We start from the raw sequence: 18,690 nt of genomic DNA on the forward strand, positions 1-18,690 counted from the left end.
AGAAACTGGAGATTTTAGTTAAATTGCACAAAGAACTGGAAGACAACAAGTACGCCTCCAAAAACTACACCGCGGCGCTCAGTGTTTACCAGGTATTTTTAATATCATCATATTTAAACTTTCCCATTGAAATCGAAATGATAAACAGCTTTCTGACGATGATCTGGTATCTCCGGAAAACATCGAATCTAATGGCCCAGTCTGTGTTTGCTATGTGGATACCAAAGGAGGGATCTCAGACACCTTCCTTCTTGCAGAGGGGAGGGAATTAAACTCTGCTAAAGACTTGGACGCATTTGGAGTGTATGTGCAACTGGCAGGGGCGTACTACTGTTTTAACAGTACATATCCACCTTATAGCAAAAATTTTTTGGACTTTCTGGATTGTGCCGTGCTCCAGAAGAAAAATAAAAATCAAGCCAAAAAATACCTTCAATTTAAAAAGAGATTCTACGCAAAATTGTAGATTATTTAGGTAATTTTTTGTTAATATCATCTGATGGTTGATATAAATTTTGATTCGTCTAACCTAAATAAATACACATACTAATTGTGTAAAAATATATAACAACTTGAATATGTCTAACTATGCAATGTTATTTGATTTGATAAGCTGATTACCAAAGTTCCTAACAATAAAAAAAGTTATTCTTCGTAAAGTGCAACATCTCAATTATCATATACACTCCATAATATTAGTATTTTTTAATACAGTTTTGTATTTGCGACTGAGAGTTGATAAATAAAATGGATTGATACGACAAGGAATCATTTACGGCAGTCTGCAATAATTTTATAGAAGATTAAAACTTGTGCCAAGTTTACCTAAAAAACCAAATGATTATTTCACTTCAATTTTTCATTTTAATATTTTTCTGTCGAATTTACATGCATTTTTAAATTTAGTTAAGTGATGATCTATACTCGAGCACATATACGAGTAGTCGAGCGAGTTTTAAAAGTTTAGCACTGTCTAATTATGCTGCTGTCCGAGTTGGGGGGAGCAGAGGGCTATCTCTGCATGGTCGAGGAAGAACTTGGGCAGTCTGATAAATATACGGCCAGCGGTACGAGTTGCGGCGCCGACCGAGGCGCCATGCTCCCCACCCCGTGTCGTCGCCGCCTGCAGCAAGGCGTTTACGGGCGGCGCCACGCTGTGTTGCGCCCCAGCAGCGTGGTCCTCCAACATTTCAAGCTCCAAAGTTGGCACGCTGCCGCCAAAGATACCGCTCACCGCCACACCAGAGTGAGCATCAGCTTGTCCTTGGCTTGGCTTGGCCGACGTGTAATGGGCTGGCTCAAGCATTTCTTCGTATACGAAAGATGCATGTGTGGAGCAGGGCTCGTCGCAGTTCAGGTTCTGGACCAGGTATATACAGCTCTCTGCAAAAAAACATAATGGAAATTGGCATTACGAGTAGTATAAGTCAACGAACGCACCTTCCTGGGAGGCATTGTCATGATCAGCAGCTCGGTCAGCATGACATGTGCTAAGCTCGCGTTGTCTGCCGTCTCTCCACTGGCACAATTAAAACGCCTGCTTCAAGTTACTCCTGCAAAGGGTTACTTGTTAATGACGAGTTTAGAATCATTTGAAATCAATTAATATTCAAATTGAGAACCAAGCTTCCTTCTATATAATTTGCTCAAATATAGGACTACACTTTCATTGAACCAATGGTACGCGAAATTTTAAAAAGAAAAAAGGAAAAAAACATTTGGGTTTTGTAATTTATAAGAGTATAAAATTTGGTGAAGGGAAAACGTTAGACAGGCGAGACGGCCTGCTAGCCGGGGTCATCCGATCATCCAACAGTCTATAGTTGTTATGGAAAAGCTACAGTTTTCGCCGCCGAGTTACAGTTTTCGCCACCCCTACTTTTACATGTGATTTTCGTAAGAACTGGCGAGATGTGTAACCCGGCAGAAACTGTAACTTTACCATAACGGGAATGGCAGGAATATCTTAACGTACCTAAAACATGGCTTTTGAGCCGCCAAAAGCTTCTAGTTCTTCGGCTTGGTGGGCAGCCGGTTCAGCATAGACAGCCACGTATGATACGTATCAACACCACCGGCTCAAGGCTCTTGGGCATGATGACAAAATCCCTGGCAGTTTCCTAAAGGTTCAGGCTCCATCCACACTTATGTACTCGATTGCACCTGTCTAAATTTAATTATTTAATACATTACATCATCATTTAATAAATAAATGAAAAGAAAATTATACTACTTACTGTCCTCTTTTTGAATACAACTTCTGAAAACTGAAATATCGCAACACAATAAAAGATTAGAAGGTGAAATAAAAATCATGTCTCTCATCATGTCAACAATTGGTGCCAGCTGATTTGTTTTTAAGACAAAAGAAGTTTGGCCAACCTAGATAGTTGGAAGAGGGGAGATGAAATTTTATTGGTGACTCCAGCAAGGAAAATGAAAATTTTGACCCAAATCCTTCAAACTTGCACGGCGAGTAATAAAAAATATATTGTCTTGAGTTGAAACGGCATTACCTTACCACCCCGTTTTTGTTAAACTCCCACGCGCAGAACTATGCTCAGTCCAGCTGCAATTGTCGTGTTTGGTTGCCTATCGTGATTAACAGCTTGTAAAAACAATAACACACGACGTGCTAAGCACTACACACGATGTCCGCAAAGCACAGAAATCGGCGAAATTGCAGAAAAGTCTGCAATACCGGCGACGAAACTACGGCCGAGAGCCAGCGCGGCTGTAAAAAGCATCTCTCGCAGCGAGAGGAGACGCTTTTTACCTTATCAGCTTGAGCTGACTAGAGTGTCCTATTTGAGAAAAATTCAGGTGAGTGATTTGTATATAAGTATGTATTAAACGTTTTAAACAGCAATTTATCATATCAGTGTTTCAATCTGAGACACATTTTCGGAAGGCGTTTCAATCTGAGACACTTCTTCGGAAAGCGTTTCAATCTGAGACACTTCTTCGGAAAGCGTTTCAATCTGAGACACTTCTTCGGAAAGTGTTTCAAACTGAGACGTTTCCTCCGAAAAGTATCTCAGTTTGAAACATTTTTCAAAGTGTCTCAATTAGAGACACCAAAAGTGTCTCAGATAGAGATTTTTTTTTGTGTGTGCAGCTGAAAAACACAGCAATTAAAAGCTGCAACTTTTTATCACGCCGGCAACTCTGTTCTCGCCGCTATTAGAATTAAAATCGGTTCAATATCGAACCAAATAATAGACGAAGATTATCCCCTTTGGTGTAATCATCATTTTAAATTGAATATAGACGTGCGGATTTAATTTTTTAGAATTTTTAATAAATTACAGATTGAATAAATTTAAAAATATTGCTGGTGAGATGTAGATTGAATTATAGTTGAAAATAGCATTATATCTTCCAGAATTTTCCTAATAATTCTTCGATCATCGGTTAAATGTCTAATGGACCGCATAATATATATTTTAATATTTTTCCCCTCTTTGCCGCAACACGACCGCGCTGCTCTGAAGGAAACACTCGCCATAGCTCTCCATAAACGAACTTAATATATACATGCCTTTTTGGGGTAACAAGTGAGAAAAAACACAATAATTTGTCGAATATTACCAATGCAGTTTATTTGAAAATTAACACACGGACAGGAAAAATATCTTTTAAATATTTATCTTCATTTTGTGCTTTATAAGAAACGAAATAATTCGCATAGAAAACTGTGAGTATGTGTGACCGGAATTTTCTCAAATTCGGTCACGAGAAATTATTGTTTAAAAGCGAGCAGTAAAAGCAGAGAATGATTCATATGTGTATGTCAGCAAGCACGCCTCAGAATCGTAAACGGCGGTTGATTGTTTCTAGACGAAAAGCAAATGTCAGCTTGTGGTGCGCCGAGTTAGGATTTGGAATAAGGCAGCGCTTTATACGGAATGTAAAATACCGACTGCATTAGTGATGCTGACGGGTAGTTTTTTCGAACCCGATTAAAATTAAACAACGAGCGGGCATTAAGCAAGCATTGAGCAATACTTGAGAAAAGAGCTTCATGATAGCAGAAATTGTGCGTTCGTGTGGGAACGGGGTCATTAAGTTGTATGGAATGTGACCGGAATTTTATTGAATTCGGTCACGTGAAAACTTAATTCCCGCTCGCTCGTTGTGTAATTTTAATCGGGCTCGGAAAAAACTGTCCGTCGGCCTCAATAAGGTCTTTGGCAGTTGTTGAGCAACACTGGAAAAAATAGATGATGATAGCAAAAATTGTGCGTGTGTGTGGGCCTGGGGTCAGTAAGTTGAATGGAATTTTTTTTGATAATGATTCAAAGGGCGTGGAGAACTGGAAAAAGGAGAGAGTGGGAAGCGAACCGATGTCGAGGGGTGCTGCGAAGACTACAGTTCAGTTCGCCGACGGACGGCAAATTGAGAATAACTCTGTGCGACAGCCAGAAGCGAAAAGAGACAAAGTGAGTGAACAAGAAGACCGGAACCGTTGGAGTGACCTGGCTGAAGAACATCCCTCGACACCCTCTCTCTCGCTTTTCCCGTGGCCTCTACTGCCCACCGATGTTTAACGAGGAAATAAAGGTCAGTCTCATTCATTAATTTTAGTTGTTTCCCTCCCCTCGCGGATCTATGTCCCTCCGTCGGAATCAAAGTCAGGGTTAGGCAGGTTAGCTCGTTAAACCAATTGGCAAATTTGTAGTAACCGAAGGCGACGCGGGTGACGCGCGGGAAAGAGAAAAAACCTTGCAATTTTTTTCGAGTCCATTTTCGCCAATTTGGACTCGATCAAAATCGGCCGAACTCGAACAGGCGCGTCCGGGACGCGTATAGATGAAGCAGCGGGGCTTCCGGAGGAAGATATCTTACGGAGACTTGACGCGTTTTACTACGGGAACCAGGGCGGGTCGCGCGCGCGGCAACTCCGTTAACAGATATTTCGGAAGAAAGCGGGGACAATTTCCCGACGATTCATTGGGCCAATTATTACCGAGTCACGTTGAAAAGCTCAGAGGGAGATAGAAAACCAGGCGGAGCATTTAAGAACTTTTGGGCAGATCGCATTCCCAATTTAGAATAAGAGCCAATCGCGGCTCTCACGACTTTGGCAAGAGAGGGACGGGTAGCAGCAGCGCAACAAGCACAACAGAAGAGCGAGAAAACAACACGATGGCAGAAAATTCAGGTACAGAACGCGCCCGGCGTTACAACGCAGCCTCGAAGCGCGTGCCCGAGTTTACGGGCAACGAGAAGGAGTCAGTAGAAGAGTATTTGCGCAAATTTAAGCATACTAAAATAATTTTCCGCCTGGATGACCAAATTGCTCTGGAGTTGCTACAGAGTAAATTGCGCGGAACTGCCGAGAGTTGGTGTATAAGGTGGATGGAGCAGGCCGAAACTGCAAAAAATGCAACTTTGGACGGGTTTATGGTCGACTTGAGAGAAGAGTTCGCGGATGCTACACGCGAGAGAAAAGCAGAGGCGAAACTCCAAGTGGTACGCCAGCGAAAGGGCGAGGGCATCATGACATTCGTAGAGAGGATGCGGAAACTATTAGATTTGGCCGATCCGTTTATGTCCGAATCGCGGCAAGTGCGGAAAATCTATAGCGCGCTCCGCTCCGAATACTTCAAGAAAATTATTCGATGTCCAGACACCGTAAAAGACTTGGTGGCCCGAGCAAAAGAGATCGACGTGCACAGAAGCACCGCCAAAATGCGGAAGACCAAAAAGGGCGGCGGACGCGGAAAACACCGAAATAAGAGAGATGAGAGCAGCTCCGATTCCGAATTTTCCGCGACAGAGTCATCGGACGAGGAGGACAGCGCGTCCGAAACCGACTCAGATGAAGAGGTCGACAAGAAGCGTGTGGGCAAGAAAACTTCCGCAAGAAGCACGATGAAAAAACTGGACGCGTTGCTGGCAAAATTGGAGGCCAGTGAGGAGAAGAAAGAGGTCAACGTGGTCACCGAGTGCAAGACGGGCGAAACGGGACCGATGGAAGAAATGCGAGAGTTGCGCGAGCAATTAAAGCTTATGGCCAAGCAAGTAACGGCTGTCATTAAAATTCTGCGACTTCTGACACCTCTTGCAGCAAGCGTAGTCGAAGGCGAGGTGAAAGACAAAATACTCGGCCTTGCTCGCCAAGCGCTTGGCGGCGGTGCTGGAGGGAATAACTACCAGCCGCAGCGGCAGCCTTACCGCGGCAACAATTATTACAACAACAAAGGCGGCGGACGACGGTTCAATCCGGGACGTGGTCAGGCTTGTTACAACTGCGGATACGAGGGCCACCTTGCGCGTAGCTGCTGGCGGCGGCCGAAGAACAACAACTACTATAAGAATGGCGGCAACAACTACAACAGCGGCGACGAGGAATACCATAATCGCGGGCGAGGAACGGAAGCGAGTTATGAAGCTCCCGTCGTATGCCGAGAACTCAGGAAGAAACACGAGAGAATTACAACATCTCGCGGCAGAGAACGCAAAATCAAAAACTTGAAAATGGCGAACAATGGCCATCCATATTAAATATGCGAGAAGTGAGAGAAGAAGTGTCCCTGGAAAAAAGAAGAAATAAATAGCAAATATTGCTTGAAAGTAGGCACACAATAACCTGTAAAAATAAATTAAAAAGGTTTTTAAACTAAAATTAAGTAAAAACGGCAGCCAAGGCAGACGTGGACAGTCACTCAAAACAGCTCTTCAGCCAATTTTGCAATTGTTTGAAGCGGGACAAGTCAATCCCGATCAAGATTTTCATCCTTGAAAAAAAAAGAAATAAATGGGTCAAGTGTAGAAAGCTTAATAGTAAGCGGCGAATTGGGCCACCACGAAACGGGATTAATTCCAGCATTTTTTCTCTGGGTATTTGGAAGAATAGGGCGAGTTAAACCAAAGGGAGAGATAAGCGAGCAGGGAGTAGAGATCCGTCAAGCCCCACTAATTTTATCCTTTTCTTTTTGCAGGACTTAATTTTATTCTTTGCAGGTTAAGGGAGGTCAATGTTCGCGCAAGCGGGCATTCGCCTCCACCGCCCGTGAGTGTTTCTAGCCTAAAATAAAGAGCCAAGAAAGGCATTAACGTGTAAGAAGAAGGAAAAGAGGAGAAAAACTCCCATTAGAATTTAACAAACCACCTAGAAAATGGCACACGACGTGGTGTGGAAATAGCAGTAAGAACTTACTTTATACTCAACTTAATACTCAGCGTACTTTCAAATGAAATTAACCAACCCCGAAGGAGTTGTAAGAGCCTCATTTTGGGGATAAATTCCTTAGAGAAAGAGGTAGTAGTGTAAGCAAAAGGCTGGTGTCACTCACGCGGCGGAGCGTAGTTAAGAATTAGGTTTAATCGCTATGCACATGTTTGCAGCAGCAGGAGACGGAGAGGAAGAGTGGAACGACGCCGCAAGACGAGCTGCTCGGCAGACGGCGTGGGACGAATAACAAGTAGTAATAAAACGTTATGTTTTTGTACGGGAAAAAGACCATACGGGACGAGCGTTATGATTTAAAAAATTAAAAAAAAAATAGAGAAAAAGATTCTCAGTTTGCAATTGTTTGACGCGGGACAGGTCAATCCCGATCAAGATTTTCATCCTTGAAAAAATTCAGGGCAATGCTGCTTAACAAACTGGGAATGGAAAATCAAAAGAAAAAGAGAAACGTTTGAAGTATTTTAACCGCAGTTCAGTTTTGTTTTGCGCAGTAGTTTGCATCGTAATCCGGTAGAGCTTGAGTTTAGAAATATTTAATTGACACGCAAATGTTATCAGCCGAGATAAAAAGATAATTTGACGAAAAACGAGCGGAAGATCGCGACGAATGTTGCCTTGGGGGCGAGACAAAAGCACTTTAGCGTCAAATATGAGAAGTAACTGAGCCGCCCTTAATCCGAGAAAGTTTTGTTGTGCGGTGCGTGAGTACACGGGGCTGGGTTCGCGTGTTTTAGCTGCATACGTTGCCGTAGAGGGTAAGATCCCGCTGCCCGAACCGCGTACAAGGCGGAATCGACGGAACCACAAAGAGCCGTCCGCTAATAGCTCCCATTATTGAAAATTCGTGTTTGGGAGAGCTCGACAAAAACGGGCAATCGTGGACACGTGAGTAAAGAAGGGAGTTGTGGCGCGCTGTGGAAATGGGGCCGGCCTGAACGTATAAAGTGGGCTGTGTGCTCGGAAGAGTCGGCAGAATGAGTGGGTGCCTTTGTGACGGCGTATGCAACAACTGACGGCTCCGCATGCTCAGCTGTTGGAGGAAAACAAACCGCGCCGCCAGAGCGATCAAGGTGAGGGTCAGGGCTCAAGGCCGCGTTAGCGTCAAATTTTTAAGGAGGGAGAAGGGGATTATAATTTTTGTTTGTAATTAATGTTTGCGTGGTTACGATTAAATTATCAAAAGGCAATATTCGATCGTGAGCACTGAATGTCCGTAAGAGAATAATTAATGGTCAGCAAAAGCGGAAAAGTGGAGTAAAGAACTCGGCTTATAGCATCGGCGTATAGTTCATGAAATGCTAGGATATCAGTTTAACAAGCAGGTATATAGAGATAAATAAGCAGCAATTGAATTTTACTAACATTAATACTAACATTTTATATTTTTATACGTTTATAAATTAAAATATTATTAAAGAGGCTACCGAGATCAAAGGATGAAAATTTTAAAATGGAAACAAGGCGAAGGCGAATTTTAAATGGTCCATTTCCCACAGGGAACCCATACGCACGTCAGCATTTGAGGAATTTATGTAAATTCTCCCAACATTTAGGCGGGGAGGATGTGATTGGAATTTGGCAAAATTCAGCAGCATTTTTTAGCTGCAGTAGGCGGGAAGCAATATAAATGTCAGCAAGTGTTGCGCCGAGTTAGAATTTAGAATAAGGCAGCGCTTTGTGAATTGTGAAATATCGTCTTCATTGGTGGCGCTGACGGGTAACAGTTTTTGTGAGTCTGGCAATATTAAACAACGGGCGAGCATTGAGCAGTTATTATTTGAGAAACAGTTTATGGGAGCGGAAATGCTGCGTGCGTGTGCGGGACGAGGTCGTTAATCTGGAATATGTTCTTTTGACTCATGCAAAACAGGGCGTGGAGAACCGAGAGACTGGAGAGTAGTGGGAACCGACGAGGTGATGCGTCGAGGGGTGAAGAAGAAAATTCGGGAAAGTCCGGCCGAAAGTGAAAAACTCTGAGTGAACGTGTCGCGTGCTTAGTGAAAAAGTGTTTGGGACGATCTGGACTGGCGTGCGAGTTGTGGAGCATCAATAAGACGACCCCGCATCACCAACCCTCTCTCTTTCTCTCTCTCTTGGATCATCCACTGCCCGACAATGTTTATGGCAAAAATAAAGGTCAATCTTTTTAATTAGTAAATTGTGTGCGTTTCCCTCCCTGACCGGATCTTTGCCCCCTCCGTTGAACGGTAGTCAAGGATTGGCAACAAGGGTATTAGGCAGGTTATTTAATTAAAGAGATGAAAGCAAATTTAATGCATAAGTCCAAGACGAAAACGGCGCCAGAGCAACCGGCCACGCGGACGAGCGGAGCACCGAGAGCATGGAGGCGTAGATTCGGCGAAATATAGGAGAGCAGGACGAGCAACAAGGTAGGAAAGGCGCTGAATCAGCGGCGACCTCGAGTAAAGCTCACATTTATTCAAAAGTTAAAAAGCCAAAAAGTATATATGATTTCTTCTTGATGAAAGCAGAGGAAGTGCGAGTGGAAAACCATTAAGGAAAGGAAATTGATGGTTGATTTGGTTAATTTAATTTTATTGTAAGATAATTTTTCTTCTGAAAGGAAATCGCGGAAATTGTGATAATTGGTACAAAACCACGGCAACCACATTTTATTATAATGATTTTGGTTAGAAAATCGTATTCAATTAAAAGTAATTTTGAAATCTGAGAGGATGAAAAATTGAATATTTCTGGATTTGATATATAATTAAAATTTTTGAATATTTTCTATTTGAGAAGATTTTTAGTTTCTGGGAAAACCCCAGAGTTAAAAAATATTTTCCTGCATGGCAGTAAATTTTCCGATCAATAAGCAGCCAGAATGAATTCAAAGCAAAGATAAAACGAGGTGCAGATGCAGAGCAGTGGTGGAGGCGGAGCAGGAAGCAGGATGGAGATGCAAAAAAACGTAGACAACTCATCGATAGAGAAAATGCAGCAACATTTCCTCGTTCTGGCCGGCTGGGTAGCGCATTTTGGCCTGAATTTTATCACGTCAACGCCTCTATCTTCACGTTAAATGAAGCATAATATCGAAGGGTGGACCAGTTCAATCTATTGCAGGCTTTGAGTTTGAAGCCAAGTAATAATTTTATAAAAGATACTAATTTTTTATTTTGAAATTTTTGCAATGAACTTTACATGAAAAGCGTAATCATTCGGTGAAATTGTTATTAATTCTCAGAAGTTTGTTCAAAACTACGCCTTCATCTCCTTTTTCAGAGATGAAACTTTTTTCTACGCACGAACAATGCGACGCCAAAGACCACGTTGATCACGAGAGACAGGAAAAAAAGCAGCGTCCAGATTACGGAGCAGCTGCTTTTATCTTCCATGTTGGTGGCAGTTGGTCGTATTTCCGCGCTTGCATCTGGATGACGTACGTCGCCGTGCTCGTAAATGATGGTCAGTTTTTGTGGGCACGCACCAATAAAGCCGTCAACTATTAAAGAAAATTTAAATCACAAAATTTAAATTTGTAAAATCGGTTTTACGTGTTTCATTGTTGCAGTTGACAGTAAAGTAAACCGAGTCTTCCTCTGCATTTTCAGTGCGATTCACGCTGCAATTGCATTTTTCTCTCATGTCAACAGGCTTTCTTGGCTTATTCTTGCACCATTCCAGGTTTTCTGATGCGTCGTACCGGCAGAAGTCGTACTGGAATTCTTTTTCTGGGGAAAAATATCAAGATGGTTAGTTGAAAATAATTTTTCTAGTCTTTTTACTTAATTTAATGGTAGCCGGTCGGGAAGAAATAGTAAAAAATCCCAATTTTTAGCGAAGGGTACACCGATTACCTTCGAGAAATGTCCCCTTGGAAGCCAGTTTATAGTAAATATTCTAAAAATTTACTAGAGCAGAAATTTGGGCTCATTTCAAGGTTAAATCTGGGAAATTTAAATAATTAAAATGAAAAATATGAGTTATTAACCAGTGAAAATTCAGAGAAAAAAATGTCATTTCCTCACGAATAAGAGCCGGAAATATTTTTCAAATGTGTCAAGTTAACCTTACCATTAGCTCCGAGCAGAAGTTCCCAGCTGTTGATATTCCTGTGTTGAAAATCGATGGAGACGCAGGAGCACGTGAAGATCTGAAGGCAAATCGAGAGCAGCACAAGCAGCAACTTTCCTCCACTCTCCATCCTCTCTGAATTCTGAACAAACAATAAAATTCACTTCAAGTTGGGCTCTTGCGGTTTGATATGTTTTTTCCCGCCTCATGCGTAGATGGAGCGAATACGCAGTTGCAAGCCGCATCTTCTACAGTCGCGAAGGCAGAGCAAAATTAATTTGTCCTCTTCAAATTCTCCTGCATCAGTTTAAATATCACGTAAAATTTAATATTATTATTTTATTTAGAACTAAATCAATGCATTTTTTATGTTCTTTTAGAGAGCGACGAAAGCCGCGAAATGAGGTGAATTGAAATATTTTTTCGGTAATCATAATTCATTTAATTGCAGCGGTTTACTAATAATTCTCGGATCATCGGTGAAATGTTTAATGGACCATAATATATTATTTAATATTTCCCCTCTTTGCGGCCACACGACCGCGCTGCTCTAAAGGAAACACTCGCTCGCCAGCTCTCCATATCGTCAGACCACAATATATTTAAACGAACTTAATATATACATGCCTTTTTGGGGTAACAAGTGAGAAAAAAACACAATAATTTGTCGAATATTACCAATGCAGTTTATTTGAAAATTAACACACGGACGGAAAAAACATCTATTAAATATTGTCTTCATTCTGTGCTTTATAAGACATTAAAAAATTGGCATATAAAATTGTGATGGCTTCCACAGCGATCATAACGCAACTTATTCACATAAATGACAGCGCACACATTATCGTCAGTTTTACCGTAATTATTGAAAACTCCATTATGCCACAGGGAACTTTCGTTGTTGGGAAGCACGTCACCGTCCAGCCACTTGAATTCTAATCCTTTTTGCCCAATGTTCGACGCCGACAGCCAGAAGTTATTGTCTATAACACAAAAGAAAATGGCCCGATTTAACAACATATATACACAGAAAAAGTCTAATTTACATTAACAAAATTTAAATTTAAGCGGATTAAAAATATGTCCAATGTTTACCTGTTTTAGGTAGAACTTTTATAGTCTGATGCAGGAAATTTAATTCCTCTGGAGTCTTTGCCGACGCCAAGCGCATTCCGATCTGCTCGCAATGCTTCTTCGATTGCTCCCAAGTTTTCTGAATAACCAACAGTTAATTCAAACTCAAATGAATAAAATGTGGCCAACTAACTCCATTGGTTGAGAAATGATAAATTTTTCCATTCAACGGGTTCGTCACTCCCAAACCTAAATTAGAGGATAACATAATTTAAAGCTGCGGTTTACTCATTGGTCAATGAAGACTCACGGTTTCGAATGGCAACCACATCATTCGCCAACTGAAATTAAAAACATACTAGAAATTTCGTCTTTTATTTGTTTTTTCAACACTTCACCTCTTTCATCGAATTTTGGAATTCATTTTTTAGATCCAACATCATCTTCTGCATTTCGTCCTTGAAAATTATGAAAAAAATCAATTTTTTTTAATTCTACGAGCGAAATTGGTTTACTTTAGAATTTTTGCCGTCCAATTTGAGTTGGTTTATTTCCGATTTTAAATCCTAAAAATCATTCAAAAATTAAAATACGCAGAGTTATTTAAGTCGATTACATTTTGCGCATTGCTGATCAGGTTTCTGTACTTGAAGATTGCAGAGTCTTGTTCGTCCATAATTGTCAACACCTGGTTTAACCTGGTGGATGATAAATAAATTCAAAAATGTTTAAAATAAAAAAACCACGTATAACTTACAGATATTTGGTAGCGGATGCGTCACAGTTAGGATTATCATCCTCTTTGGCAGTGGCATCCGCCGAGAAGAGCAGGACGAAACAGATCAACCACAACATCGGCATTTCTTCCGAAAGAAAAAGAGAATTTGAGCCAAAAAATACGTGATTCCTCCTCTGAAAGCAGAAGAAGTGCGAGTGGAAAAAGAGCCGACGGCCTTTTATAGCAGTTCTTTAAGGAAAATCAAACCATTAAGGAAAGGAAATTGATGGTTGATTTGATTAATTTAATTAAAATTAATTCCCTTCTAAAGGGAAAACGTCGTGGAAAGTGTGAAAACGGTACAAGACCGCGGCAACCACATTTTACAATTAATTAAAATTTAACACAGGGCTAAAAAAATATTTTCGTGTACATGGCAGTAAATTTTCCGATCAAGCAAAACCAGAATGCCTATTTGGAGCAAAGGATATTAAGGAGCGGCGGAGGTGGAGCAGGATGGAGAAGTAAAGTACAATGATCGACGGTCTCATAATCAGCATTCAAACTCAAACAGAGGCAGAAAAGCCGAAGAAGCCTGAATTTTATCACGTCACCGGCTTTTCCGTGACTTTAAATGGCGCTTTTTGTTATATTATATTGGAAGGTGGATGACCAATTCGATCTATTGCAGGCTTAGAGGCCAGTGATGATTTCAGGGGTTCATAAAATTTTAATTTAAAATTTTTTGCAATAAACCGTACGCATGAAAAGCGTAATCATTCGATGAAATTTTTATTTGTTGTCATCATTCCCACGTAACCGTGCTCTTAAATTGTTATTGGGTGTTTCAGCATTCGTGTCAGTATACAGTGCGCGTCCTTCTCGGTCTTTGGTCAGGGATAAAAAAAAACTTGTAATATTTTTTTGTAAACAAAAAGAGATATATTATAAGCAATTAATGCTTTTTTATTATGAATTAAAAATTTCATTTTATATTGAACCGATTTTTCCTAATAATTTTTAAAAAAAATCCCTCCGTGGCGATATTTAATTTAATTAATTCTGTATTAATTACATTTAAAGCCTCTGGCGATTTCCTGGCATTACTGCTACTCCCTGGAAGCATTAATATACTTTTATTCCCTCCGCGGCCGCTGCTTTTTGTGCCGCGGACGGCGGACGCGAGCGGCTTTCCGCGGGAGAGGCAGGCGAGAGAGTGTGGCGGACGCGAGCATCGCTGCTCTATTTACGCGGTGGCCGAGGAGCGACGAGCGAACCAATCATAGAGTAGTTTGTTCACTTCACACGCCGCTCGCTGCAAATCCCAATAAAACAACCGGAATTTATGCGTTTATCACTGCATATTTGCTGTCAATTTCTTGCATGATGAAGGGCAAAAATTGCTTGAGAGTCGGCACACAATAACCTGTAAAAATAAATTAAAGGTTTTTAAATTTAAATTAATTAAAAACGGCCGCCAGGCAGACGTGGACAGAAGGAGCCGAGGAAGCGTAACGATTTGAAAGATAAAAATTATAAACATCTTCATCGGTGTAGGTAGACAAGGGAGACTCAGTCCTTTCTTGACAGCTGACGCTCTTTGTTAAGTATTTTAAAATGTTTTAAATTAAAAAAAAAACAGATAACGTCAGTTTATTTAAGCATTTTCGATTTTTTATATCTCTTTAGGCAATAGAGGGCGCATCGCATTGTTCATAAATCGTTCCTGTAGACGTAATCATGCAGTTTGAAAGCCACGTTAGTAATTGATATTAAAAAGCGAGTAATTCAAGGTTATTTACTGTCATATTATTTTTATTCAAACAGACGAAGAAAAAATTAATTGTTTCCTACATTTTAATTAAATTGAGCAAGTTCTAGTGAGGCCACGTGAAAAGCTCACGCGTTTATTAATTACATTTTAAATTATTTACAATAGGCCACAGTTAAAAGAATTAATTTATTGACATTTTATTCATCGTCACTAAGTTCAGTTTGCTTGTTCAACTTCTCCCTATTATCCTTGTCCAGAGGTGGCTCTTTTTTTCTAAGCATGAACAATGAGATGCCGAGGACCACGTTGACCACGAGCGACAGCGAAAAAAGCAGCACGAAGATTATGAGGATTTTATCATGCATGTCGCAGGAATGCGGGATTTCCGCGCTTGCATCTGGATGAAATACGTCGCCTTGCTCGTAAGTGATGGTCAATTTTTGTGGGCAGCCACCCTTCATGCCGTCAACTGTAAAAGAAAAAGTTGAATAAAAAAATAAAAAAAACACAGCCTCTGTTAATTTACGTGTTTGATTGTTGCAGTTTACGGTGAAGTAAACCGAGTCCTCCTTTGCGTTTGCAGTGTGATTTACACTGCAATTGCATTTATTTCCGATGTCAACGGTCGCTTTTGGTTTATTCTTGCACCGTTCGAAGTTTTCTGATGCATCGTAACGGCAGAAGTCATACTGGAATTCATTTTCTGGAAAATTAAAAAATAATTAAAACGAGACGAGAAGCGATGGTTAGTAAAAAATAATTTTGTTTCTTATTAAATTATTGAACGGTGTAACTGGATATAGGATATAGATGTATTTAGTGGATATTGTCAAAAAATTGAGACACATTTCAATGTTAAAAAAGGGAGAAAATCATTTTCCTGAATAATTGAAAAACTAGTCCGATTTTGAAAAACTAAAATTGATAAAAAAAATATATAGTTGATGTCAATATAAGCTTACCATTAGCTCCGATCAGAATTTCCCAGCTGCTGAGATTCCTGTGTTGAAAATCGAGGGAGGAGCAGCAGCATGTGAGGATCTGAAGGCAAATCGCGAGCAGCACAAGCTGCAACTTCCCTGCACTCTGCATTTCCTCTGTGTAAAAAAAGAGTAAAAATTCATTTCAGGTTTGCTGTTTTGTTTGAGGCAACCTTGCTCCTTGCTACATTTGGATGGAACGATATATGGGAACCTACAGTCGCCAAGGAAGAACGTAATTCTATTTGTTTCCTCCTCAAATTCTCTGCATTGATTTAAATATCGCAAAAATTTTTATTTTCAATGAAACGCATGTCGAAATTATACAGTAATTTTTAGTAATAATATTTAGAATACAAAATTAGCAAATAAGAAAAATTGAAATTTTTTGGATTTTAAATTTATTGCTTCATCCCAGAGTTTAATTTCAAGCCTGATGGCACCTTCCTGCTAATCACTGAAAGCATGTGAATTCACTTCACCCACTGCTTTTTGTGCGGCATTCACGGCGCGAGCGAGCGGCTCTCCGCGGGAGAGGCCGGCGAGAGAGTGACGCGGGCGCGAGCAGCGCTGCTCTATTTACGCGGCGGCCGAGGAGCGATAAGCGGACCAATCACTGTGTCGTTTTTACACTTCACGTGCCGCTCGCTCCCTGGTTATCTAACCCAGTTGCTCCAAAAACATTTTTAGCATAAACAAAACAGCTGGAATGTGTACGTTTGTCGTTATTTGCCGTCATTTTCTGCCAATCGTACCATTAATGAAGGGGGAAAATTGCTTCAAAGTCGCGACACACAACTTGTAAAAATCTGGTGCAGCTTTTTGGAATTTAAAATTAATAAAAGTGTGTATAAATTTGAGCATCTGCTACCAAAAATAAAAAAAAAAAAACAACGTAAAGCTCTCGTTGAAGAGGTGGGCTTCTTTCTGACTCTGTTTTAAAAAGAATTGGTTTCTGGAGCATCAACTAAACTCCGCAAAAGTCACTTTTAAGTGCAAGAAAATAAAACTTTCAGACCTTTAAGTTGGTTGGGTGTCTATATCTCAACACACCTGATGGCACCTGATATGCGAATGATAAAATATGCCACAGCAGTACAACAACCTTGTCACGCCTCCTGACGAAAGGTATACACATGCGCTTTAATGCGTCTCAGCGGGCACATAGTATAATACATACCTATACAGTTGTCCTGATTTTAAAGGCGCTGACAAAGGGTTTTGCTGCACACCGTTTTAGCCATGCACTCAAATTTTTAAATTTAAGACTGATTTTTGCCACTTATTTTGAAAAATAAATTGGAATAGAAGCTGAGATTTAACCCTTTATTTGTCAGGCCAGCTATATTCGAAGAAAGTCCAATTTGCTATTTTATTTTAAGTTTTAATATATAAAGCAAAGTCGGAAGTGTTGAATAATATAAGCATACAGCTGACTAGACGTAAGAATGACAGAAATTATTATTTTGTTGCTCTTTTTATCCATGTCCTCTCGAATGCTGTAAACCCGGGTTACATTAACACCGCGAACGGATATTATGAGCGCACCAGGCCGCAAAGGAACCCACCCCACTGAAGGGCCATATTTTGTATTTAATAAATTTTTTGAAAATCTTTACCGTAATATAAATAATTGATGATGGAAGTGCAGGTTTGCTGTTTTAACGTATTTATTTTTTGTCTCAAACGAATGACATAAAAAGTATTTTAAAAATAAAAAATCCATTGATGAACGAGAGCAATTTGGCTTTTTAAATCCGCAGCTAATATAAGTGAAAAATTCTTGATGAATTCAGAAACCTAAAAATCACGACTAAACAACGCTATCTATTCTATATTAAAACAGACGGAATTTGTGCGTTTATATCGTTATTTATTTTCACTTTTTGCCCTTTGTAGCGTATAATATGAAGAGGAAAAATTTGTTGCTCCTCTTTTTTAAATTTAAGGGTTATTTGATTAATTTCGATTCCTCTCCTCTTCCTTTTCTAAATTGTGACATACTTTGACAAAATCAAGAAAAATAAAATATTTACCATGACGATTCTTTGTGTTTAAATTAGAGACCTGCGCGGTTTTATTTTTTAACAACCGTTGTTACCAATACCATCAAAATATTAACCACAACCGCACCAAAACCGCAACTCCAATGACATAACCGCGGTTGCGGTTAACCGCAATAACACCGCAAAAACCGCAACGAAAATATACTAATAAAAAAATTCCGTTTATTTTAAGTGAAGTATTTTTGGTATTTTTTCTTTTTTTTCAAAGTTTTTTGTACCTAATAAATAACGTACAGCGGTCGAAATACAAATTGATTCCTCCAAATTTAGGCTCAGAATTGAGATAATTGTGGTTAATTTTGGTTGTACAATTAAATTAAAAAATATATCATAATCGTGGACTGGACTTAAAAATGTATTATTGTTTATTCAATTCACTGTTTCCGGGGCTCTAGCTGGGGGCCCCGGAGCCCGATCCGAAAAATTTCTACCGTAGATGTGGACACTTTGGATGTGGGGAAAGAGAACCCAAATTCAGCCAAAATTAAGGCTTTTTCAATTTTCTCAGCAAATGTGGTGCGATACACCATATGGAATCTGGGTGAAAATTTCCGGCGAAGCCAATGGTGTTAAATAACAATCGGAAAAATATGATTTTCATGAAAATCGGTGAAAATTTGAAAACTGTGTCGGGAAGTTCAGCTTGAGGGGGAAACTGTGGGGGGCAAATAATCTTGTTAATAAAAATTTGAAAATCGATATACGGCTAGAAAATGGCAAGTTAATCGTGAAATATTTTGTTTTTGTGAAAATTATACCAAAATTGTCCATTTTATTATAGGGGTCCAAGTTTGGCTTTGAAGCTCGGAACTTATATATGGGTCCAAAGAAAAAATAAGAAC

The 18,690-nt window shown here is 40.0% G+C and overlaps 3 protein-coding genes across 3 annotated transcripts; all 3 read right to left on the minus strand.

The window, feature by feature from the left end:
* Positions 1-10,335: 10,335 nt before the first annotated feature.
* Positions 10,336-11,373, minus strand: LOC135935942 (uncharacterized). The gene is made up of 3 exons (XM_065478573.1): positions 11,237-11,373; positions 10,717-10,893; positions 10,336-10,664 (listed from the first exon to the last, which is right to left on the minus strand). The coding sequence occupies exons 1-3, from the start codon at positions 11,364-11,366 to the stop codon at positions 10,441-10,443; spliced, it is 531 nt and encodes a 176-aa protein (XP_065334645.1). The 5' UTR covers positions 11,367-11,373; the 3' UTR covers positions 10,336-10,440.
* Positions 11,374-11,908: 535 nt separating this feature from the next.
* LOC135937176 (C-type lectin domain family 4 member M-like) lies at positions 11,909-13,847 on the minus strand. The gene is made up of 8 exons (XM_065480266.1): positions 13,068-13,847; positions 12,927-13,008; positions 12,826-12,876; positions 12,709-12,768; positions 12,621-12,651; positions 12,504-12,559; positions 12,332-12,449; positions 11,909-12,219 (listed from the first exon to the last, which is right to left on the minus strand). Exons 1-8 carry the CDS (start codon positions 13,169-13,171, stop codon positions 11,987-11,989), a joined length of 735 nt encoding a protein of 244 aa, XP_065336338.1. The 5' UTR covers positions 13,172-13,847; the 3' UTR covers positions 11,909-11,986.
* A 968-nt stretch (positions 13,848-14,815) lies between these two features.
* On the minus strand, positions 14,816-17,839 carry LOC135935941 (uncharacterized). The gene is made up of 4 exons (XM_065478572.1): positions 16,801-17,839; positions 15,765-15,899; positions 15,329-15,505; positions 14,816-15,271 (listed from the first exon to the last, which is right to left on the minus strand). Exons 2-4 carry the CDS (start codon positions 15,892-15,894, stop codon positions 15,000-15,002), a joined length of 579 nt encoding a protein of 192 aa, XP_065334644.1. The 5' UTR covers positions 15,895-15,899; positions 16,801-17,839; the 3' UTR covers positions 14,816-14,999.
* Between the last annotated feature and the right edge of the window lie 851 nt (positions 17,840-18,690).

The sequence above is a fragment of the Cloeon dipterum genome, chromosome 2, assembly GCF_949628265.1.
Source record: "Cloeon dipterum chromosome 2, ieCloDipt1.1, whole genome shotgun sequence".
In the NCBI taxonomy this organism is placed as follows: Eukaryota; Metazoa; Arthropoda; class Insecta; order Ephemeroptera; family Baetidae; genus Cloeon; species Cloeon dipterum.